The sequence below is a fragment of the Odocoileus virginianus genome, chromosome 10 (assembly GCF_023699985.2).
Source record: "Odocoileus virginianus isolate 20LAN1187 ecotype Illinois chromosome 10, Ovbor_1.2, whole genome shotgun sequence".
Taxonomy (NCBI): domain Eukaryota; kingdom Metazoa; phylum Chordata; class Mammalia; order Artiodactyla; family Cervidae; genus Odocoileus; species Odocoileus virginianus.
In genome coordinates this window covers 15,665,589-15,691,114 of record NC_069683.1, presented here as the reverse complement: position 1 = coordinate 15,691,114, position 25,526 = coordinate 15,665,589, and the positions used below count along the sequence as shown (strand labels likewise).

At 39.8% G+C, this 25,526-nt stretch overlaps 1 protein-coding gene across 3 annotated transcripts in view; it reads left to right on the top strand.

Moving 5' to 3' along the window:
* Positions 1 to 25,526, top strand: part of HSD17B12 (hydroxysteroid 17-beta dehydrogenase 12) — a 173,215-nt gene that overhangs the window by 94,570 nt on the left and 53,119 nt on the right. For all 3 annotated transcript variants that reach the window (XM_070473144.1, XM_070473145.1, XM_070473143.1), the window contains 3 exons: positions 7,583 to 7,690; positions 24,362 to 24,426; positions 25,288 to 25,332. In XM_070473144.1, the coding sequence (XP_070329245.1) occupies positions 7,583 to 7,690; positions 24,362 to 24,426; positions 25,288 to 25,332 (218 nt within the window). The remainder of the gene's footprint in view (positions 1 to 7,582; positions 7,691 to 24,361; positions 24,427 to 25,287; positions 25,333 to 25,526) is intronic.

Genomic DNA, 25,526 nt, shown 5'->3' with positions numbered 1-25,526 from the left:
CTGCCTGCAGCACCTTTGGTGAGAGCGCCAAAGGTGTGAGAGCGCCTCAGATGTGTCTCAGTGGCCACTGAGTCCTCTGTGCGACATGCCCAGTGTGTATTTGTCTCATGCCTGGGACTCTGTGAAGTTGGTTGCCAAAGCCTATGTTCTTTTCTGGGAGCAGCTACACTCCAATCATAATGAGTAAACTCACCACTCATATCTCGGTTTCCAGATACTGTTTTCTAATAAAGGGTGCAGTGCTCCTTGGAGACATTGCTAGTTCCAGGGCTGGAGCAGGGGAAATAGAAGGTGAGCCTGGAATATCTTATTGTGCCAGAATGCAGGAAAGTATTCAAAGAATAATGAAGATGTATCAAAAAGACACAGAAAGTAGTTTGAAGAGACTCCCTCCCATTAGTCAAATCTGGATAAATTGGACATTAAAATTAAAATGATAGACATTATAACTATTGAATAAAATAGGAAGTTATGAACCCAGACTCATATAATAAATGCATACATTGAAATTTTAATGAGAAAGGGAATGTTGTGTAGTCTCAAAATCTCTCCCCACAAAAAACCCAAAATATTTGTAATTACAAAGGGGAAAATACTAACTTTACAGTGGAAGAGCTAAGCAGTTACCATTTTAATAAGAGATCAAATATATCTTCATGGGTAATAGGACAGTTGATAGGGTACAATGAGAAACACAGTTTCATGTCTATGATATTCCTGCCAAGGATGTATAACCCGAATCTAATAATGAGGAAACATACAAACCTAAATTGAGGGATGTTCTACAAAGTAATTGGCCTGTGATCTTCAAAGTGTCAAAGTCATGAAGGTCAAGAAAAGACTGGAAAACTGTCCTAGGTTGAAAGGCTACACAGACATGGCAGCTAAACGCACCGGGTGATTCTGGTTTGGATCCTTTGGCTCTAAGGACACCGTTGAGACAACTGATGAAATTTGAATAGATTCCAGGAGTTACAAGGCAACACTGTATCAAGGTTAATTTCTTAATTTTGATGCTTATATAATATTTAGGAGACTGTAGGAATTAAATATGAAAGGGACATTCTTAAACTGTCCTGAGACTAAAAAGTTTAAGAATGTCCCTTTAATATTTATACATATTTATACATAACTTCCTATTTTATAGACTTCTATACATGTTCATATGTATACATAACTTCCTATTTTATACACTTCTATACACTTAAAAATTGTGGAGACTCCCATAGAGCTTTCATTTATGTAGGATATAGCTATCAATGTTTATTGTATTAGAAAGTCAAGCTGGCTAATTTTTTAAAATAGTTTTTTAATTCATGTAAAAGTAATAGCAATAAACCCATTCTATGTTAGTGTAATGTATTTTTAGTAAGGACAGTAACTATCTTCTGAAACAAGATTCAGTGAGAAGAGTGGCGTTACTTTATATTTTTAAAACTCTCTTTGATATCTGACATAGTAGACAGTTGTGTTTGCAGATCTGTTTCTGTACTCATTATGTGAAGATATGTTCTTTTGGTTGAAGTTTAAAAAGAAAGGGCTTCCATGGTAGCTCAGCTGGTAAAGAATCCACCTGTTTGAGTCCTGGGTCAGGACGATGCCCTGGAGAAGGGATAGACTACCCACTCCAGTATTCTTGGGCTTCCCTGGGGGCTGAAATGGTAAAGAATCTGCCTGCCATGCAGGAGACCTGGCTTCGATCCCTGGGTCGGAAAGATCCCCTGGATGAGGGCATGGCAACCCGCTGCAGTGTTCTTGCCTGGAGAACCCCATGGACAGTGGAGCCTGGTGGTCCGTGGGGTCACAAACCCAGATGCGACTGAGCAGCTCAGCACAGCATGTCGGAAGAGACTCTGGTTTACGTGGACGTGCAGCTGGAGAAGAGAAAGTGATCTGGGCAGCCTCTTCAGATAATTGTGGATTTTTTTTTTTTTGGTTACTACATCAGCATTCCTTAAGTGGAAATTTCTTCAAGGTTTGTTGTGATATGGAATCTGAAAACGTATCAATGAACTTTTCATACTCCATCACCTTAAAATCCATATGTCTATCTCCCACATTGAATAAGTCTTTTGTCCATCATGATTTTTTAACTTTATGATTAGTTTTTGGAAAATATTGATTCCTGAGTTTTGCGAATCTTACAAATGTTGACACAGTCCCCCCCACCCCCCACCAAATTACAATTACTAATATCAGTCCTAATCTCATCAGAAAAAAAAAAAATCTTTTCTTTCAGTCTCAGGATGGTGGATACAAGTTTTACAGAATTCTAATTTTCATTTAAAATCTCCAATTTTACCATGGACAGTAAATCCTGTTGCTTTTGTTGAAGTGCCAGACTTACTTCATCCATTTTTAGGATATGTCTGCCAAATCTGAATAATTACAGCTTTTCTGTCAGTTGTTCTTTAAAGGAAAATGATGCTGCCTGAAAAAAAGGCAGCTAATTCAGCTCACAACTCAATTGTGCTTGCTTTTTCTCAGGACGGCCATTATACTGGGTACACAGAAAAAGTGCTTTATGTAGACTTCCCATTTTGTCACATGGAACATTAAAAAGATGTGTACTCAAGGGTAGAGATTTAATAAAAATTATTTTACTGCTTCATCAGGAGCTATTCTGTAACGAAACTGACTTTTTTCTTTTTTACTGCAGGTATGTGAAGAACACGGTGACTTTTAACATAGTTAGGTTTCTTGCAAAGATTCTAGCAGTTTTAGCCACCATTACTTTTGTGCTATTGGTGCATTTATCACCAACTAAAAAAGGCAAATAATGTCTTAGTAATTTTGACTCTAAAGAGCCATCAGGGTCATGGGTCACTATTTGAGAATGGCTACATTGAAGTATTTATGGGTGATGGAATCTGAAGCAACTGAATGAAACATGGCTCAGGAAAAAAGTTCCTTGTACAGGTATTTGCAACTTTGATTGAGATTATTTCAAAATTAAAAAAAAAACAAATAAATGGTAGCCTTTCAAATGATGAAAACTGAAATTTATGATAATAGTCATTTGTAAGTTTCAGCAAGATACCAGTAAATTCTTCTGCAGATTAAAAGACATGTGTCATTTAGTAAACTTTTTGGCATCTAGTTGATTCTTAGCAAATGATAACTTATGAATTATTACTGTAATAACTGTTATCAGGGATTACTCCTGTTTAGTTGGTAGACTATTAATTGCAGCCCTAAGCATTTTACATGGTAACTTTGCGTTCTTTAGGACATCCTAGAGTCTAGATGATTGTTGTCAGATCTGTATTCTTAGTTCCAATAATATAGGAGGAGATTCTAAATCAGCACTTTTGCTTTTACTTTGGTTTAATATGTAAAAACTGTACTCCTTCTACTTTAAATGAAAAGTGCTGTTTTGTGTTAAATAGAAAAATGGTTCTACTCTTGGCAAAATGTTGAACTATATTGATCTTCAGAGTATTAATTGCCATAAAGTAGTTATTTCAATAGCTGATATTTTAAATTCTATAGTAATTTTTTCAAAAGTTCCTGGATTGGTTTTGTTTTGACTTTAACGAAATAAAAGCAACTAACTGTTAAGCTTCCTTTTTCTAAATACCAATGTGAGAGACCTAGATCTTGAAAAGAATACTTTTTTCCTGTGGTGAGATTTCACAGAACCAGAATGGAATCTTGTAAGAACAAAGTGACAGGTTGAAATAAAAAGAGGTCACTTAAAAACAAAAACAGCACAATCAGCATTTTTAGACGAAAGGTACTGTGTGATATTTGACCTCTAATTAATTCTAACTATCTTTTTATTTGGAAAAGAGAGAGAAATGTTATGGAGGGTTACAAAAATATCCCTTTTGCTTTCGAACTTGATTTTTAGTTCATGTATCCTGCATGGGAAATTGGTCTACTCTGGTCCAGATCTTAACTGGTAGTACTTACTACCTTCTGTGTTCATGAGTTCCACATGGTGGATTCAACCAACCCCAGGATCACATGTTTACAATCCTGGGTTGGTAGAATTAGTGGATGTGGTAGGCCGAATATGGGACTTGAGCCTCTGTGGATTTTTATATTCACAGGGTGTCCTAGAAACAAAATACATCGATACCAAGAGACAAGTTTAATTTCATTTCTCAAGCCAACAAAGAGAGGTACCTCAAGAAAAAAAGTTGCTTTCCAAAAGAAAAAAAAGTATTTTATGTGATTTTAAAAAAAATGCTGAGGCATATTTGGAGGAATTGTTATATATATATCCCACGGCACTTAGGGTATTTATTTTAACTTATCACAGCTTCTACCTTGGAAGAAAGACAATAGAGGCAGTCATGTCATGGCCTGTTGTGGTGGACAAGGATCAGGGTCCTCAGAAGTGTGTCTCCAGAGCTTTGGTGCAGTTCTTACTCTTCTCTAGTGGTGGGCTGTTGCTGGGTTGTAGACTGGTGGTCGTATGAAGAGCCTCAGGTAGGCGACGTGGTGAATGCGGAAGTGAAGATTATATTGGGATGGCCAAAAGGTTTGCTCAAACCTGAATATAACGGTCCCCAGTTATGTTCCAGGCTCTTGTTGCATCCTTGTGCTCATGTTTAAAATGGAGGGTTCTTGTTCATCTGTGTTGGCTTCTGTTGGCAGGGCCAGATGAGAGTTGATAGGCTATGGGATGCGGGGAAGGGGGAGATGCCTAGATTTATTTCCATAGTTCCTAAGGAAGCCAGCTGTCTCCCACCCCAGCCTTTCAGAACATCTGTCATTATTCTCCTCTAATGGCCTTGGCCCAGAGAGCGGCATCTCCTGTCCTGTTTTTATGTCCGTGGTACCATTTTTGACTCACACAGCTTGGTGGTGGTGGTTTCAGGGGGAGTTCATGGAGTCCTCAAAGCTGGTCCACGGCCCTGGTCAAGAGCATGCATAGCCCATAACCCTGGGAAAGGAAATGTGAGAGCAGACTCCTGGATTCTTCTGGGGGAGTTTTCCTCACTATAAAAGGGACCTATAACAGGATGTCCCATTGCTGCTTCTGAACGTTACCTGCATGGATGCTTGGAATGGCAGTGGCCCTCTTGAAACCAAGAGAAGAGCCAGTCTAGAGGAATAAGAGAGGGTGGAAGGACCCTGGAACCTTTGTGACATTGTTGAGCAACTGAACAAAACAGATCCAAGTCCTTGTCCTCACAAGCTTAATTCTGGTGGGAGCGGACGACAATAGACATGTACATTAACAAAGTACATAGTAGGTTAGAGAGGGGTAAGCACAGTGGAATGAACAAAAGCAGAGAAGGACAGATGGAGTACAGAAGAGGAGTAGCTGCCTTTTTTAAAGGCCAGTCAAGGAAGACTTCTCTGGCCCAGCAGAGACACGGGATCTGGAAGAGCATTCCAGACAGAGGGCATAGGAAGCGCAAAAGCTGTGAGTGTATTTGGAGAAGATTCTGTGTCTACAGAACTGCCCGGACCCCTGTGAACAAGGCTGGGGAATGACTGGAGAGTAGGTGGGTCAAGATGAGTTTGGTATCAGGCTGTTGCTGAAGACTTTGTTTCTTACTGTATGTGAGATGACACCCTTTGGAGGTTTGCAAGGAAGAAAGTGACAGGATCTGACCTATGTTTTTTAAAAAAGAAAAGCCCACAATAGGGGCAGCAAAGAAAAGAGAAAGAAAACAGTGTTAACTGGACTAGAGCAGGATTCAGAGAAATTCAGGTATAAGTTCAAATTTTTATAGATCTGGAAAAACTTGCATCAAAAGCCATTTTATTTATCTTAATGTGGTGACATAAGAAAACTTACTTATGCCGTAGGTATATAGGCTGTGCCATGGAAGTACATTCACCAAATCTTCTGAGATCTAAAAGAAAATTTGATTCAGTGGCTGTTAGGTGGATTTCATTACTAGAGAGAAATTTTCCTAAATGTCAGTGTATCGTGCTAGTGTGGAAACAGACTTTGCTTTTCTTAAATAAATAGATAAATTTTATCTTATTTTACCTCTGGAATAAAGTTTTACTTTCAATAAAAGATTTCCTTCAGCCTTTTGATTTTGGTCTTTTTTCTTGTGAATTGGTGGCTCTAATAAAGGCAAAGTTCTTTACTTATTTGTGGTAAATTCTGTGAACCATTTGTGATAAGACATGTTGGACCAGCTATGGGGAAATTACAGCCCTATAACTGGCTGTCCATTACATGAACACATATCATAACTCATTTATATTCAAATTGTTGGTGTTCCTTTAACATTAGATAAGGTGTTTTCCAGGTCAGTTATTATCCTCTCTAGTTTATTCATGGATTCCTATCTAGGGTCGATAACTTTTCATTGAGCCTAACTAAGAATAAATCTGTCGTGAACCAGCTGTTTTAGTTTCAGACATAAATCCTTTTAGGTCAAGAACAGAAATCTCTGAGGATTAATGCTGTATATTCTGTGATGAGCTGGCATTGACTTCAAAGGAAGAACATTTTATTTTTGGAAGTAGGGTTTTTAAATTAATTCTTTTGAATTCTCATCCAGTTCCAAAGAATAAACATTCTCCGAGACTTTATGGACTGCCTCCTGTATGCCAGTACATAGTAGTGTTGATAGTACTAAAGGTAATATTTTTGTACCTTTGTGTTGATAGTACTAATGAGTATTAGTACCTTCATTTTCACAGGAGGATGCAGAGCCCCATAGAGGGTATGTGACTTGCTCAAAGCCATTTAGCAAATAAGTGTGGAAGTGAAATTGGTACCCATGTCTCGGTAACCTCACAGTTGATGCTGTGTTCTCAGAGCAGCTCACTAGTGAAGGCAGAAATCAACATGACATGTTCCTCCTCATGAGTATGCTTTCTCCAGTGTCTCACTTCTCAGCTTGTTTTTTCCCTTAATGGCGCCCCACTCCAGTACTCTTGCCTGGAAAATTCCATGGACTGAGGAGCCTGGTAGGCTGCAGTCCATGGGGTTGCAGAGAGTCGGACACGACTGAGCGACTTCACTTTCTTTCTTTCTTCTTTCTTTAGCTCTGCTTGGACCTTAATAGTCCTGTGCAAAGTGGAACACAGGCCTTTCTTGTGTCACTTCGTGGCTCCATTACTGTGCATTTTATGTGGGCTTTTTAAATGTAGCGACTATTTACTATTAACCAAGTTTCCAAATTCTAATATCATATTCTTTTTATTTCCAGATTAATAATATGGATTTTTTGTTTTAATAGATCACACTTTACAATATTTTGTGACATAGAGACTTCTTCCAGAAAGAAAGAAGTTATCAGTTTGCAATTAAAATCACAAAGCTAGAGATATTTAAAGAGTATATAGCATGATGATATGAACCATGTTTTATAGTTTGTACCTAAGGGTCTAAAAAGTCATCATTATTGATTTATAGGAGAACTGATTAAGAAACATTCAGGAAACTCTGTGATAATACTGGATTCCACTTACTTCAGAACTATTGTGCTGACTGTATAGCATCTCTTAGATGGTCTCATGATTGCTTAAAATTATCCTGGTCTAAATTTCATCTCAAATTGGGGCAGGGAAAGTGTTTGAAAGAGTAATGCCATCAAATGCTTGAATCTTATTTGCCATATATTAATTATCCTCTCTCCATTTGTGTTTTTTCCCCTAGGAGAAAAATTCAAAGTGGAAACAAAGACCATTGCTGTTGACTTTACATTAGAAGATATTTATGACAAAATTAAAACAAGCTTGGCAGGTCTTGAGATTGGTGTTTTAGGTTTGTATCTTTGTTACATTTATAGATTCTTCTTGCATCTATTGATTAGGACTGTTTTCATTTTGAATGTTAGGTGTTCAACTGGTGGCCTAACTAGTGAAAAGAAAATTGTCTTGTTAATACAAATGATCATTAGATGATATTAATTTATATATGCGTGAATCTTTACATTTTGTGTTGTATTTTAATGACGACTACAATTTAGGTTGTTTTCTCGACCTGCTTAATTTCCAGTCTTTCATTCTCTTGGTATGTATTTAAATATAGCTATATTGTTATAATCTTTTATATCAGGTGATGCTGACCCATTTTTATAGTTCAGGAAATAAAGGCTTACCTTTGTTCAGTATTACCTTCTCCCCAACAAGGAGTCTTTTTAGACATTATTTTCCACTAATCTTCCCTCCCATGAAATTTTAATACCACAGATACACTGTGTATCTTGTTTATGTGCTATACCTGTGCTTTATATACAGAAAGGTTAAGAGCTCACACCACACGCCCAAAACAATTTTTGTCCACTGAGGGGAGCTATCACCCCAGTTGAGAAGATGTGACTCAGATGAGTGACTTGCCTGAGGTCACACAGAGGTTGAGAACTGCACCTGGGTTTTAGCCACCACTGTAAATCCCCTACCTAAAAACGAGTTCCATTCTGAGAGTGTGTTCATAAGTCCAGTTAGTAAGTTAGCCAAAGTTAGCCTAGGTCCCAGCTAACACAGCTGGCTATATAATACTGTACTGTAATGGGTGTATAATATTTTTCACACAAATAACACATAAAAAACAAGCAGAAAAAACAAAAGAACATGTTTTTGATCTTACACAGTGCATACAGTACCTTGAAAAGTCCTATTGAGTACTGTTGTACTTTTGTACTTTTCAATAGTGTACTAAAAGTACTACCGTACTTTTCAGCAGTGGTGTACCAGTCATATCACTGCTGCTTTAAGCTTGCTTTGGACGTCCTGGGCTTAAAATAAAGATACTGCACAACTACACTGGATACAGTTGTTGTTGTTCAGCCGCCCAGTCGTATCTGACTCTTTGCAACCCCGTGTACTGCAGCATGCCAGGCTTCTCTGTCCTTCACTATCTCCTGGAGTCTGCTCAGACTCACGTCCATTGAGTCGATGATGCCATCCGACCTCTGTACAGTACTGTACAGTCAGGTACACAAAAGCACCGACACTTGGGATGATGCGTGCATATGACAGTGTACGCCACACACGTGCACTGACTTACGTGATTGGACATGTGGATGCATGTTCACATCTTTGAAAGTTTGCAACTTGAAGGTTCACGTGTAGTGGACTTACTGTATTTGTTTTTTTCAAGTCTATTACTTCCTTATGTTACACCTCAGCTACCTTACTCTTATTACCAAAAATCAATGCTTTTGCTGAGATATAGCAACTATTAGACCTTGTTACAGAAAAGATTCACCAGATTTTAAGGAGAAAAAAAATACAGGCTTCAAAAAGTTACCCGTCATTCTCTGACTCATTTCTAGAAAGAAAAAGGGCATCTAGTTCAGAAAAACATCACTTCTTCACTAAATCTCTTTATCCCCCTGCCTACATTGGTGTGAATCTGGTACTTGCCATTGTTTTCTGTATTGGAGTATAACAGGAGGAATGACAGAGAAAATACTTTTAAAAAATGTTTCCTAATTTTTCTTTAGTCAAGACCCCACCTGTCTTCCTCATACTATAAAAGAATGACCTCTCATATAATTAATTGGTAAGGCAATTAGAAAGTACTATACACGTATCGCCCTCCATGGTGCCCTTGGGCCTGGGGTTAACCCTGGCTTTACTATGCTATCTTCTCGGCCCCTGCCTGGCCCGTGTCACCATCACCATGCCCCACTTACCCTCAATGCTACTCTCACACTTATAGGAGAGCAAAAGATGAGTGAACACACTGTTCTAGTATTTGCCTTGTTCTTCTCTAATGCATACACTGCCTGGAGTCTTTCACAAGCTCTTCTTCCTTTAGCTAAGCGTAAATCACGACTAACATTGTTAAAACTGGACTTTAATTTTCTAAACTTCCAAGTGAGTAGCAGCTATAGCTTACTAGTTAGGATAGACACTGCCAAAATCTCTCCGAAACCCTTCCCAGCTAGTCATGGATTAGAGAGTGAAGACTGACTTAGGCCAGGAGGTGCGTTGAGGACCCCTAATGAGAGGAGACTTATTTTGAACTTGTGTTCTTGGAGAATGGCTTTCTTTCAGGGGTAGTTCAGTTAATCACAGTGGTTCTTAGCTTTGTAAGATTTCAGCTGCTTTTCACCAGGTGACTTTAGAATTGTAACTCCTCTGGGCTGTGCCACAGGAGATGGAAGATGTCAGGCGTCAGTCAGGCTGCTGAAGGGCTTGTTGCTGCTGCGCAGTCTCAGTCCTGTCCAACTCTTTGCGACCCCATGGACCGCAGCCCGCCGGGCTTCCCTGCCTTTCACTGTCTCCCAGAGTTTGCTCAAGCTCATGTCCACTGAGTTGGCGATGCCATCCAACCATCTCTTCCACTGTCACCCCTTCTCCTCCCATCCTCAACCTTTCCCAGCATCAGGGAATTTCCCAATGAGTCAGCCCTTTGCATCAGGTGGCCAAAGTATTGGAGCTTCGGCTTCAGCATCAGTCCTTCCAGTGAACATTCAGGGTTGATTTCCTTTAGGGTTGGAGTGTTATAAAAGGCATTCTTCAGCTGTTCTTTCCTGACCCAGTATATAGAAAGTCTACAGCGTGAGTTTAGGCACAATAGGTAGATCTATGAAGGATGAGGTACAGGGTACCTACTTCCAGAATCCTAGGACTTGTGTTAGTACATAAGCATTAATATTGAGACCTAAGAATTGATATTTTCCTGGGCCACATATGCTAATGGAACCGCTGCTTTTGTAGTCCAGCCCCTTAGTAAATTGCAGCCTGCAAGTCTGCAGTTTCCACCCTTCTTTAGCCATTCACCAGTCAGTCAACTGGAGATACAACAATGAACAAGAAAGCACCTAGCTTTATGTAGTATAATGTTCTGAATGGAAGGACAACCCTGACCAAAAATCGTTATCAATGGGATAAGTGTTGAGATGGAGAGGGCAGGGTGTAATAAAGAGGGTAAAAGGAACGGCAGAGTTGATACGGGAAAAAATAGTGGTGACGTGGCCTAGCCAGTAGGGTAGGGAAAAGGGTGATTCCAGAAATATGGACGGAGTAGAGGAAGCAGGACTGTACATGTGAGAGACGCAGGAGAACTCTTGATGACCTTCAGGTTTCTGGCTTGAACATCTGTGTCAATAATACCATCTAATAAAATGGGGAATCCTAGAAAAGGAATCTTTTTGGGAACGAGGATCGTTTAAGTTTGGGGTTCCTCTGGGATGCCCAAATGGGTTTTTTTAAATTAATTTTTATTTGAGTATAGTTGCTTTATAAAACTGTGTTAGTTTCTCTTGTACAGCAAAGCGAATCAGCTATACGTATACACGTATCTCCTCTTTTTTGGATTTCCTTCCCGTTTAGGTCAGCACAGAGCACGGAATAGAGTTCCCTGTGGTATACAGTAGGTTCTCGTTAGTTATCTATTTTATATACAGTAGTGTATATGTGGACTTTTCTGATGGCTCAATGGTAAAAAAAATACGCCTGCCAATGCAGGAGATTGCCTGCCGCTGCCAACTCAGGGCTGGATCCCTGGGTCGGGAAGATCCCCTGCAGGAGGAAATGGCAACCCACTCCAGTGTTCTTGCCTGGGAAATCCCATGGACAGAGGAGCCTGGTGGGCTGCAGTCCATGGGGTTGCAAAAAAGTCAGATACAACTTAGCGACAAAACCACCACAACAGAAGTGTATTTATGTCGATCCCAGTTCATCCCCTCCCCACCAGGTGGGGTTGTCAAGCTGGACTTACAGGTCTAGTTCACAGTAGAGCTCTGAACTAGAGACAGAGCTTAGAGGTCAGTCATCTCTTGAGTAGTCGTCTCATTGGAGAAAGGAGACTGGAGCTAATCCAAGGAGAATGGAGAGAAAGTAAAGAGGAAAACTGGGACAGAGCTCTGTGTCATCAAGGGCTGCCTGGAACTAGTGTGGAAGAGGGGTAGTTTTTTGCACAAGTTCAGCACTGTCCACTGGAAATATAATGCAAACCTCATATGTGATTTTAACCTGTCTTGTAGCCACATTTTTAATAAGTGAAAAAAACTAATTTTAGTAATGTATTTTATTTTAACCTGCTATATCCAAAGTTTTATCATTTTAACCAAGTAATCAATGTAACATTTTTGGAAACATTTTATGTTCTTTTTCTCATACCAAGTCTTCAAGTCATAGGGTATGTTTGACATTTATAACATTATCTCAGTTCAGACTAGCTACCTTGTAAATGTTCGGTAGCCATCCATACCAAGTGAAAGTGTTAGTTGCTCAGTCATGTCTGACTCTTTGCGACCCCGTGGATTCTAGCCCGCCAGGCTTCTCTATCCATGGAGTTCTCCAGGCGAGACTACTGGAGTGGGTAGCCATTCCCTCCTCTCCAGGGGATCTTCCTGATCCAGGGATCGAACTGGTCTCCTGCATTGCACGGAGATTCTTTACCATCTGAGCCGTACACATGCCTAGTGATAGACATCTATCTCCAGTTCATCTTGGCTGTCTTTCATCCTCAGTTTGTGTGGGAGAGCCATAAATATAACTACGAGGTTTTTCTTACGCTTTGACATGGCTTTTAACCTGGGCAATTTTGCAGTGTCTGGCAATATCCAGACACATTTCTGGTTGTCACTAATTGAGGAGAGAGGAGGAAGCTCTGTTGGCCCCTGTGAAGGGCGGGAGGGAATGCTGGTAAACATGCTCAAATGCTCGGATAGATTCCCTCCGCAAAGAATGATCAGGCTGAAATGTCAGCAGTGCTGAGATTGAGGTTAAAATCTTAACAGTGTGGCTTTGAAGTTATACTGTAATTAAACAATTTGATCGACTACTTACTGAGGCCCCCCCACACATACACAGACAACTTAAGTTTTGATTTCTAGGTTGGTTGCAGCTCAATAATAAAAATAATTAGAGCTAATGCTCCTTTAAACTTTATAGCAGCACTTTCACATTCATAATACTATTAATTGGCTATACACTTTGTTTTCTTCCTACTCTGTCAGAGCTATCTCCTTAATAACAAGCTTTGTATAATTATTATGAACATTTATTAGCAGATATATGGCATTGTAATTTTAATTTGCCAAGAGTTTTGAGGAAAATATTAAAGTGTCCTTATGAGCTAAATTTTATCTCACTACTAGGTCGTATTCAACCTAAACCTTATAGTTCTTTCTCTAGTGTGGGTGTAACCATCTAGAACTTGTGGGAGGGGTCTAGTGTTGATTTTTTTATTGTTATTGTTACCTGAACATATAGCCCTTCACTTTGTTCCCTCTTCCCCCCAACCCCAGTCAAGATCCCATTATACCTCCGCCTCTGTCTAAGAAGGGGAAAATGATCTTAGTTTATTCTCCTTCCTCTTCTGCTTAATGTCAGTCTCACCTTTATAACATTACCTAAAATAACAAACATATATATTGATTTCTAGTAAGATTTAGCAATCAATCCATATTAAGTCATGAGAAAGATTTTTTTTCTACTGAAAAAATTGTAATGAAACCAGTAATGATAAAAAGAAAGAAAAATCACCAAGGTATATTCCACTTGTTTGAATAGCATTGACCACTAAAAGCATAGTCAGTGCTTAATAAAGAAAATTTCTATTTTCAGAATTGCAATAGAAAATGCTCTGTGTTAGAAAAGAAATATTAAGTTTTCAATAAGATAAGTGGAAAAAAAATGGCCATGAATTCTGTGAATTCATACTGAAAGCTCACCATAACTTGATCAGACTGCAAATGTGTAAGGTTGAGATGATGAACTCTTTACTCTGTTGTGTAAAATAAGCAAACATCATCTGTCTTCTGTCAGGCAAATGCCAAGAAACACAGATTTAAGAAAACTTAAAAAAAAAAACAAAACTCCAGCTATTTAGAGAAAATGACATCAGTCCTGCTTTCAGTAAGCAAACAATTGGTTAACAGAATGTGACTGTTATAATGCTCACTTGATTCCTCAAGAGAGACTCTCATGTGTGTTCCAGATTGGTTTGGAGGACTTCATACAATACATCGCAGAAGGCGTAATTTACCAAGGCCAGGGGAGTAGACTTGGTTTTGAAGTATGCCATAGACAATACTTTTCTCAAATTCCACTCTTTTTTTTTTTTTTTTACTTTTAAATAGTGGCATTCTTTATTCTAGAGGTAAAAATAGAAAGGTCCTTCTGGAAAAAGATGCTTAGTTTGTGATTCATTTTTTAAAAAAATCAACCATAGCTTTTTTCAAGCTTTTAATGCATACTGGACCAAGAGTTTCCCTATGCCAAGTGCTATGAAGGTCCTCTCCACCCATATGTCATTGTTTATGTAACTTGTAGGGTCCACAAAATCAGTGGGTACACGGTGTCGATCTGCAAGGGCTTAGTGTCTTAGACCTGTTGATTACCCATCAACTTTTTTCTGTCTCTACACAGTGCCCATAATTACATTAAGAGGCATCATTTAAATAACAACAGTATGGATAGACAATAAAAGTCAGTTGATTGCAAAATCTGAAATAGATGTTATTCTCTTTTCTTCCTGTGCCCTTCATAAATAAATAATTGTTCTCTTAATGTATTTGGTGGGTTGTTTTTTAATTGGTGTCTTCCCTTCTCAGCCAAATGCAAAAGTATCTCTTGATTATCCTTACCTGTGCAGCCTTATGGATTATGGGGAAAACATCAGAAGCATTTGTGTTCTGTTTTTCCCCCTATAACTTAGTGTGTGTTCTGGGATGGAAAATGGTTGAGTGTTGGGAATAAATATCTTAAAAGATAGTTTGAGCAGAGACTAATAGTTAAGATCAGTCCACTCTGTAACCGTTTATACTTAATTTTCAAAGCTTCTTAACAAAAGACCCAAAAGTATTATTAGCTACATGGGGGAAAGGACCAGTTAGCTTTCCCTGGCAAACTCCCAGGGAATTAGTTTGGTTGAGATCTCTAGAAGGCTTCCTTATAGTTCAGTACCCAAAGCATTAGAGGGACAGGAAACAGGTGGCTGAGCGGGAACCACAGGGGTGTAGAAACTGGGCTGAGGAAACCTTTTCTAGGAACCCTGGGAGGGGAGGAATCTTAAGCACCTTGGGAAGTTTTTATGTGGCTTCCCAGTCCCAGCTGATGAAGGAAATTACAAGTAGAAGAGTCTTGCTGCTTTTTCAGAGGGTTTTAAAATATGTAAAGCTACAGATGATCTCCTTGCCATTCTCAGGAACTTTACTATTTAGAAATTAGTTTTAAAGTGCCTTCTTTTGAAATGTAAATATCTCTGAAACAGCAGTGACATCTTCATTTACATCTTATTGGTATCAGTGTTCAGTTTACTGTTTACTTGCTGGATCAGTCACCTTGAGGAATGACTATTTTAGTTAATAAAAGATGTGAAGAAATCATTTTGAAATGAAGTAGCGAGGCTTAAAGAGGAAACTGTAGTGGTAGGTTGATGACTAGTGGAGGTGCTTAGGTGGTGGTGGTGATTTAGTTGCCAAGTCGTGTCCAAGTCTTGTGACCCTATGGACTGTAGCCCACGAGGTTCCTCTGTCCATGAGCTTTCCCAGGCAAGAATACTGGAGTGGGTTGCCATTTTGTTCTCCAGGGGATCTTTCCAAACCCAGGGATCAAACCTAGGTCTGCTGACTTGCAGGTGGATTCTTACTGACTGAGCTACCAGGGAAGCCCAAGGGTGCCTCTAGAGGGGATGAGAAATCGAAGGGCAAGATAAGGTTGGTTGAGAGAGCACCAGTGATAAACTTTGGATGTCTGGAAACACCCTTCTTCCTTTTCCTTTTATTCCCCCTTCCCTGTAGCCCAGGTATAAAATGACTCTGGCTCAAGAAAGGACAGAGGCTGTTGTTTCAGTATGCAAGAAAGGATTAGAGGATCGTGGTAGGATGGTAGTTTGTAGAGAGGGTGAATTTACTCTGTTGTGCCAGGATATAATTTTCATGCCTTCTTGGGGTTTAGGACATTTCCAAAACTTCTCTTTTCTAGTACAATCAAGTTCTGTCCCAAACCACCAGAGTCAGTGTAGACCCCACAAGTGTGAAGACACAGTCCCCAAATAGACTGCACTCACTTCAGACACGAGCTGTAAGTTTGGAGGTCCCCAGGCCACCTACACATCTGACCAACTGGCCACAGATTTATGGTTTCCCGTGAACCTTTCAGGTTCAGCAACTTGCTATACTTAAAATTACAGTTTTCTTGTGCAGGATACAAATCAGGACCAAGCCAAACGAAGAGACAGAAAGGGCGGAGTCCGAGAGGGGTCCGGACACCGAGTTCCTGCGCCCTCTTCTTGTGGGTCGGGACTCAGCACCCTTCCCACACATCTATGTGTTCACCAGTCAGGAAGCTCCATCGAGCGCAGGGTCCAGAGTTTGTATTGGGGTTTCATTATTGAGGCATGGTTAATCAAAACTTCGGCCAAGTCATTCAACTCAATTTCCAGCCCCCATCCCTTTTCCACAGGCGGGGCTGGCTCAAAGCCCCAACTCTAGTCACCGGTGACTAAGCCCAGGGTTTTGTCTGGTTAGCTTAAACTCAGACGTGATCCAAAGGCCCCACCATGAATAGCAAAGACATTCCAAGGGTTTAGACGTTTCCATTCAGGAATCTGGGACAAGGACCAGGCAAACTATATTATACAGCATTCTTTATAAAACAGCATTTTTTTTCTTTCTTAATTGTTTGTCTTCCTCTCCCACGCCACCCTCCCCACCCCCTGCTACAGGCAGATTCTATTTTTTAAAAATAATTTTATGTATTTACTTTTGGCCGCACTGGGTCTTTTTTTTTTACTGTGTGCAGACTTCCTCCCGTTGTGGTGAGCAAGGGCTTCTCCTCTCTGCTGTGATGCTCTTTCTTGCGGCGGCATCTCCTTGTGCGGAGCACAGGCTCTGGGTACGCAGGCTTCCATAGTTGTAGCACATGAGCTCGGTAGTTGTGGCTCACAGACTTGGTTGCTCCATGGCATGTGGAGGCCTCTGGACCAGGGATTGAACCCTTGTCTCCTGCATTGGCAGGCGGAGTCACATCCACTCTGTCATCAGGGAAGTCCCTTCCTATCTGTTGATAGTCGTACCCCAACTCATTCAACAAGTAAAATTGTGGAGAGATAGCGGTAAGCAAAACTGATACTGTTTTTGTTTTCGTGGAAGACAGCCACTGAGCGAGTAATTAGGAATATGTTTCATGTAATGAAAGGGTAAATTGCTGAGAAGGCTAAGAGTGTCAGGATCTCTCCAAGAAAGTAATATTTAAGTTGAGACGTGAAAGCTGATTAATCCTGCAAGAAAAGATGTTTCTAGGTAGAAGAAACAGGATGTATAAAAACCCTGAGGTGAATGTGCTTGGCAGGTTTGAGGAGCTGACAGAAGGTCTGTAAATCTAGAGCACAGACTGCAATGCTAGAGCCTGGAGATTAAGCGACACCACAAAAGTCTTAGAAATCCAGGTTGATGCGTTTGGACTTTATTGGAAGGACAGTGTAGACATTGTAGAGCTGTGAGCAGTAAATTGATATCATTCTAGCATCTTAGATCATTCTGACTCCTGAGTAGAAGAGGCAAGAATTGATGCAAGGAGACTGATAAGGCCATTTCAGCAATGAAATATAAGATAAGGGTGGCTTATATTAGAATGGTGGCGGTGGGAATGGATAGAAGTGAATTGACTGGAGAGATGTTTAAATAGAAATAGGACTAATTTCTGATGAGGTCCTCATCAGAGGTCTTGTCTGACAGAGGAGTCAAGAATAGTAGCAGTTTGCTTTTAATTATTATTGCCGAGATTCATTAAGTGTTTTTGTATGCCATGCACCATGCTCATGAATCTCATTCAGTCCCCAGCAATCCTATGAGATAGATATTAATATTTCTACCCCATTTAACAGGCAAGGAACAGACTTACGGTGATTAAATGCGTTGTCCAGGATTATTTTGTTGTTTAGTCACTGAGTCGTGTCAGACTGTGACCCCCTGGACTACAGCCCATCAGGCTTCTCTTCCCTCCACTGTCTGCTGGAGTTTGATCAAATTCATGTCCATTGAGTCAGTGATGCTACCTGACCATTTCATCCTCTGTTGTCCTCTTCTCCTTTTGCCTTTAGTCTTTCCCAGCATCAGTCTTGTCCAATGAGTCAGCTCTTTGCATCAGGTAGCGAAAGTTATTGAAAAGCAGTCCAAGGTTATACAATTACTAATTAATAGCTTTCAGGTCGACTTGAATAGCTGAGTGCTATTTCTCTAAGACAAGAGACCATGGACCAGGAGCAATTCTGTAGAAAACAAGGATGATTTAATTTTGAGTTATGTTAAACTTGCGAAAGCTGTGAGAAAGCAAAGTGGAGATTCAGGTAGACAGTGGGATCTGGTGTAAATGCCCTCCTTTGCGCTGAATGAAGCAGAAGCCTGATGCAGCCAATGATGGCAAGCAGAACAGGTACATGGAATTTTTAGGAGACTCATCAGGAACATTATTAGACTAAGTATAGTGCCTAATGGGCTTCCCTTGTAGCTCAGTTGGTAAAGAATCTGCCTGCAACGCAGGAGACCCCGGTTCGGTTCCTGGGTTGGGAAGATCCGCTGGAGAAGGAAATGGCAAGCCACTCCAGTATTTGTGCCTGGAGAATCCCATGGACACAGGAGCCTGGTGGGCACAGTCCATGCAGTCCCAAAGAGCAGGGCACGGCTAAGTGACTTTTACTTTCATAGCGCCTTATAGTTCCATCAGATGTATTGAGCGAGATTGGATTTCTAAACTGAGAATAAGGTTGAATTCAAATGTGTTTCCTTTTACTCAAAACCCACTAGTGGTATTAATTAAAGCAAAACCTTTAGCTTAAAACCGGGCAATTATCTGTGACTTTAGAAATGTAAGCAGAATCATCATTCATGAAGTTGACACACGTTCCTCCCGTTCACTGAGCTTTCACTACCAACCCTCTCCCATCCTTCTGTCCTCATTCTCTCTTCCAGCTTGATGGATGGCAGATCTTACATGGTTTTGTAATGAGCATCACGTAGCAGTGTGTAATTAAACAGTGGAGCTGAAATGTTCTGTTATGTTGCTTCTGACTCAATCTTAATTTTTCAATTTCTGAGTAAAAGCGCTGTAGATTTAAAGCCTTGTAAACTCTCTTTTATTTAGAAATTGCTACTCACAAGTGTAGGAAAACTGTAAAGTTTGCAAAATGTTTTACTTGCTGTTCCAAATATCATCTGTCAGAGTCTGAACATGTGCTAGCTACAGCAATATGTTAAATAAGGCAAAGAAGGAATTTTCTTTGCATCACTTTCCAAACTCCGCAGACTGTAAGATTAGATTACTTGAATGAAGTAAAGAGGGTACAGGAGCAGTTAGGGTAGATTCAATCCGTGTAAAGTTATTCTGGTTAACTCTGGCCTGGAGCTGTCTTTTAGACGGATCTTCCACTTCAGTGCTGGTTAATTACAATAAGAAGAGACCTTGGCTATTGTGCTGCAGCCCCAGGACCTACCCTGGTGTTGGGTGCAAAATAGGAGTTCAGTAAACACTTGCTGAATAAGCAGCCGAGGGTGGGATGTTCAGAGAGAACAGCATTGAAACAGGTATACTATCAAGGGTGAAACAGATCACCAGCCCAGGTTGGATGCAAGAGACAAGTGCTCAGGGCTGGTGCACTGGGAAGACCCAGAGGGATGGGATGAGAAGGGAGGTGGGAGGGGGGATCGGGATGGGGAACACATGCAAATCCATGGCTGATTCATGTCAATGTATGGCAAAAACCACTACAAGATTGTAAAGTAATTAGCCTCCAACTAATAAAAATACATGGAAAAATTTTAAAAAAGTGAATAAGTGACAACACAGCAATAACAACTTTCTCCCCAGTTTTTAACAGACCAGTATATTCTAAGTGTTAGTTGCTCATACAAGTGTTGTATCCAACTCTTGAGACCCCGTGGACTGTAGGCTGCCAGGCTCCTCTGTCCATGGAATTCCCCAGGCAAGAATACTAGAGTGGGTTGCCATGCCCTCCTACAGGGTATCTTCCCGACCCAGGGATCCAACCCAGGTCTCCTGCATTGCGGGCAAATTCTTTACCGTCTGAGCCACCAGGAAAGTTACCAGGGAAGCCCGCCACTGCCACAGCTTTGAGGGGTCTCACTTGGGATTCTCTGGGGGCTCAGATGGTAAAGAATCTGCTTGCAGTGCAGGAGAGCTGGGTGGCTCAGATAGTAAAGAATCTGCCTGCAATGCAGGAGAGCTGGGTTTGATCCCTGGGTCAGGAAGATCTCCTGGAGAAGGGAATGGCTACCCACTCTAGTATGGGTGGGTAACCTGGAGAATTCCATGGACAGAGTATGTTCCAGGCATTGGGTTAAACATTTTTATGTGTATTATCCCATTTAATGCTTAAATTGTTATGCCTATTTTATATATAAAGGTGATGAGGAAACTGAGGCTTACTGGAATGAAATCACCTGCATCTCATTAGGACCTAGTAGTGGAGACTGAAATCTGGGTCTGTTGGCCTCTGAGATCCAGCCCCTCCTGGTTCGAAAGCTTTAAATAAGAGAAGTTTCTCTCCACTCATGGTGTTACTTGGGTCTACATTTTTTAAAAATTCAGTATCTTTTGCAATAAAATGAGGTGGCAGCATTTTTTAAAATTCATCTTTTTATGAATGAACTGCATTAGTGTATCCAACTACAAATGTGACCAAAATGTAAACTTAGTATCTTGTTTTCTACTTTGATGTGATGAGAGAGAAATAGAGAAGACTGCATTATTTGTTATGTATTAGGAAGCCCCATCATTAGGCAGTGTGTTTTTAAGCTGCCTTAATGTCTTACATATGATTAATCTGGAAGAGGCAGCAGGTTGAAGGTGGTCTGTGTGTGGTTACCCATATCTGTTATTATTGTGTTCGTTCACATGGACTTTTATTCTCTAGCAATTTATTGTCATTTGCTCCTCCCTCATGCCCAACCCAGATGCCAGAAATCGAATTTCCTAATGACATCATTATCTCTACAGCAGCTGGTTTTGATAAAGGATTCTAAGTCCAGTAAGGGTAGAAGCAGCAACAAATGAATTCAGAAGAAACAAATCTTGTGTATGTTCTCATTGTTTTTTAAAAGTACGAGAGGTGGAAATGATTTTTAAACAGCAGCATGGTGTAATTTAGAATATTTCTATAACATTCAGAAATACTCAGTGGATTCGCCGAGTCTTTAAAATATGATTTTTCGGTTTCGGTGTTTTTGGAAGTCCTGGATGGCAGACGTGGCAGACAGTGTTGAGCATGGCGCACACAGCTCCTCTCTGCAAGGGTCCGCCGCCTCCTTCTCTCTCCACTTACCTCATCCTTGTTCTTGGTCTGTCTTCACCTCTGTTCTCTGTCTGCCTCATCTCTTCCGTTGAGCTCTTCCCAATCTTAGAACTCCACTGAGAAATCGATGGGAAAGAGTTTCTATCTGTTCATGGTCCTGTGATGATTGTTGGGGTAGTGCTTGGAAGTCTGAGCTTACATGTACATATAACACCTCATTTTCTGAAAGACATGGTGTGTTACATGAGTTAAAAGGGTTTTTCAGGTCATTGAACAAAAATGTTCAATCTGCCTCTGGTGCCTGACTTGAAGAATTCAAGGAAACTCACTAATGAACAGATATTAATGCCAATTTAAAACGCTGCCGTTTAAAAGGGATTTTCAATTATCGAATGATGTTGGAACAACTTGTGGCATTGTTTGGTTTGGCGAATCCTGTAATGAATCCTGTAATATAAGAAGATGGTATTGCATGTACCCATTCTTAATGAGATTAAATTATAAGGGAAACATTTCCATCCTTCCCTCCTACCCAAAGCCTGTTTTCTTCCTTTCGCAAGTCCCTGCTGTTTGGTTGCTTTTTCCGCCTGCTGTCTGGTTGTTGCTGCCACCTAATGTCTGAAGATAAAATTGCAATGAGTTTACTTTTTCCAAAAGATTCTCACCGTTGTGCAAGTTTACAGAAATAACATTTGAGAGCAACAGTTGTTTTTCTTGAACTCTTAAATAATAGCACTCTGAGGCGATTACTTACTGTGGAGAGAATGCAGGTAGCATATCTTCCACCAGCGAAAGGTCTGACTGATAAAATAGCAAGAAAGAGTAATGGACCACTTGCCGCTGTGACCTTGGCATGCATTTCCCCCATAAAGTCAGGCTCAGTGCTCTCTAAGATCTGTTCCAGTTTTAACACCTTTTTTCCCTGTGTTTATTTTTGATTATAAAAGCATAGCCCTTATACATAATACCATTTGTTTCTTCAGACTAAAGTTCTCAGCGTTGACTGTTTCTTTTAGAATTGTGTTAAATAGATGGTCACATTTTCACCATGTGAGTAGATAGCTGTGACGTCTTTGCTTTGCTCAATTAGCAGAGACAGATCTGAAGGCTTTGTGTTGTAGATACAACCTTACCCAGAGTATCACTTGCTTGCTTGATTAGTTATGTATGGGCATCCTTAGCTTGACTTTGGCCCTTGGAACACAGTTGCCAAGATGGCAGAGTTAACAGTGCTGCTTACAATGTTCCTGGTTTTTTTTTCCTTCTAAATCCAAGTCCGGACTGTTAAAGATTTATAGTAACACTGTTCAATTTCCTTCAGCATTTTGAAAAGGAGCATTAGTATTTCCATGGGCTAGAAAGAGACCTCAAATCTAGATCTAGATTCTAGATCCAGAGACCTACAGCTAGGAAGTTTTCTAGATACAAGAGAGTGAAGAGAGATGGAGTTCACAGTAAGTGATGGAATCTTCTTTCCCGAAGAACATTACAATTCGGCAGAAACCTTTCCTTGAGGACTCTTGTAATCATACACTGACTTTCTAAAGAATAGTTTAACATTTTAACAGATGTTTTGGTTGTTGCTATTTCTCTGTAAATAAGTCATTCATCCTTTATAACCTTGTAGATGGCTAAGGCAGTCAAATGAACACAAACCGCACCATCAACTAGTTTTGATGATCTTTAAAGAATTGATTCCTAGAACCCCTGGTGGGTGGAGAACATATTGATTAAAATAAAAATGGATTTGAACCTGCTATTATTTTTCTGTTTAGATACCAATTCCTGTTCAAATGGTCATGAATCTTAATTAAATACAGTTTGCTTTGCTACTGTCCTTTGCTTACAGATTTTTCAGACAGGTTTCAGTGATCTTGTTCAAGCCATCCTGACCGAACTGTACCAGTAAAATCTTGAGACTCACAGCCAGAAGTGACTGGCTTACTGCTAAATATAGAACCTTTATTGAGTTCCTTTGAGCCACTAATTTTGTTAGTCTGTTGAAAAAGTTACTACTACTATCAGGTTTATCTGGCATAATTCCTTATAAGCTTGAACAGAATGATCAGAATTTCATTATCTTTTTGATACTGAAACCTTTATTTTCTGGTACCTTACAGTTTTATTAAATATTGCTATCAGATTTCTGTTTATTATCCAATTATTACTGACATTTTTTTCTCTGAGATGAATAAGGAGTGAAGTCATAGGATGGCTTTAAGTAGTGGTTAAGACACCTCTGAAGTCAAATATTCTCAGTTTGAATCCTAGCCTTACTTTGCTCTATGACCTTGCACAAGTTATTTAACCTCTGTGAACGTCAAACCCTCCCTCACCTCCCAGATGAGGTCTGGGACAGGCCCCACAGCACTCTGTACTTTGTAATGAAATAATTGTTTAATTCTTTTTGTTGAGTCTTTTTTTCTCTTTCTACTGGATAGTTTGCTCCATTATGCAAACTATTCTTTATGGTTTTTCTGGTTCTTCACACATGTCTTGCACACAAGTGAATGGCAAATTTTTGTTGAATGATTAAAACACACTCTCATTTAAGAGGTGAAGACACTGAGATGCATATCATGTGTGACCAAGTCACATATTTTCTGAAACAGTTGCAAGTAGAACTCAAGTTTTTGGTCTCCTATATAACTGTATCCTCTGCTCTTTCTACTGTACTCTGCAAATTGAAGATCTAAAGAGAGATTGGGCTTCCCAGGTGGCTCAGAGGTAAAGAATCTGCCTGCCAATGTAGAAGCTGTGGGAGATGCAGGTTTGATCCCCAGGTCAGGAAGATCCCCTGGAGGAGGAAATGGCAACTCACTCCAGGATTCCTGCCAGGATGATCCCATGGACAAAGGAGCCTGGTGGGCTACTGTCCATGAGGTCACAGAGAGTCAGACATGACGGAGCACACACACGGAGAGAGAGGTTAAGCAATATCTACAGATGTATTACGGAGGCGGAATGCACATATACTCCGAGGGGCTATGGAAATTGGGAGGCCAAGAAAAAGTCCTTCTGCCAGGGGTTGGATACAGAAAGGCTTAGTGAAAGAGGAGACATTTGAACTGTCCATATGGGTAGATTATGGATAGAGAGAGCACTCAAGATATAAACATTTTATGTAATTGTATGTATCATCTCAGTCTCATCATTTTTAATCTCTTTATGTCAAATCTACAAAATGTATACTAGCTAGCTAATGATCTTGTTTTATTTCAGTGAATAATGTGGGAATGGCATATGAGTATCCGGAATACTTTTTGGATGTTCCTGACTTGGACAGTGTAAGTTGTTTTTTGTGGATTGTGGTCATAGAAAGAATGTGTGCAGGCATGGGTGAGGCAATATGGTATGATATTGAGACTGAGTGCTGGAGTCCATCTAACAGCCGAGATTTACGCCCTGGTCCTTCTACTCACTACCTGAGCTCCCCAGGGAATGACCCAACCATCCTTAGTCTCCGTTCCCTTGTCTATAATATAGGCAGCTTTACAGAGATGTTAGAAGGATTGAATGAGAAAATATTTATCATCTCATCTGCACAATGGTAGGTTCAATAATAGCTCCAGTTTTATTATTATCGTTTTTATTACATCAAAGCAGCTCTGTTTAGGTATCAGGATTCTAAACACCAATTTAAAAACCATAATTGTGTTAATAATATACACCAATATGGTGGATTCAGGTAAAATAGCTCTACCAAAATGAAAGCTATATATTTGATGCATGTCTAATTCTTTAGTAATAACTAGAAAACATATTATTGAAAGAATATGTAAATTTTAAAAAATTGTTGAAAATCTTAGATTCAGTAGTTTCTTCTTTCCATATTAGCAGAGAGGAAATTGCATATTTATTTTAGGTTTAGTGTGGTTTTTTTGCTTGCGGATTTTACTTGTATGTATACTTTGGATTTTGTATATTAGTATGAATTGCTGCATTTAGTTGAAAAATACTATAATAAGAGTAAAATATAATCTGCCTGTTTACCCCAAATCCTATCAGTTTCCAAGGTCTGTACTGTATCTGGGGAAACTTTCAGTGCATCTCTGGATTATTTATATATCTCTACCTATCTATCTTATATATAATATGGTCGCTTCCATGATTAAATCTATATAAAATGACCAATATTTCTTTTGCAGACCATCAAGAAACTGATCAATGTTAATGTCCTTTCTGTTTGCAAGGTAAGGAAACTTATAATAAATGTGTCATCTTTATAAATAGCTTCTTTATATATATGTCACCTTTTTCTGGATCTTTCTATTTAAAAACACTGAATCAGTTTGTTCACTTCAGTCAGCTCTTATTTTGATTCAAGTACGTATTCCAGATGAAAGTGATTTATTTCCTTACACTTTCAGGAAGTAGAAAACTAAAT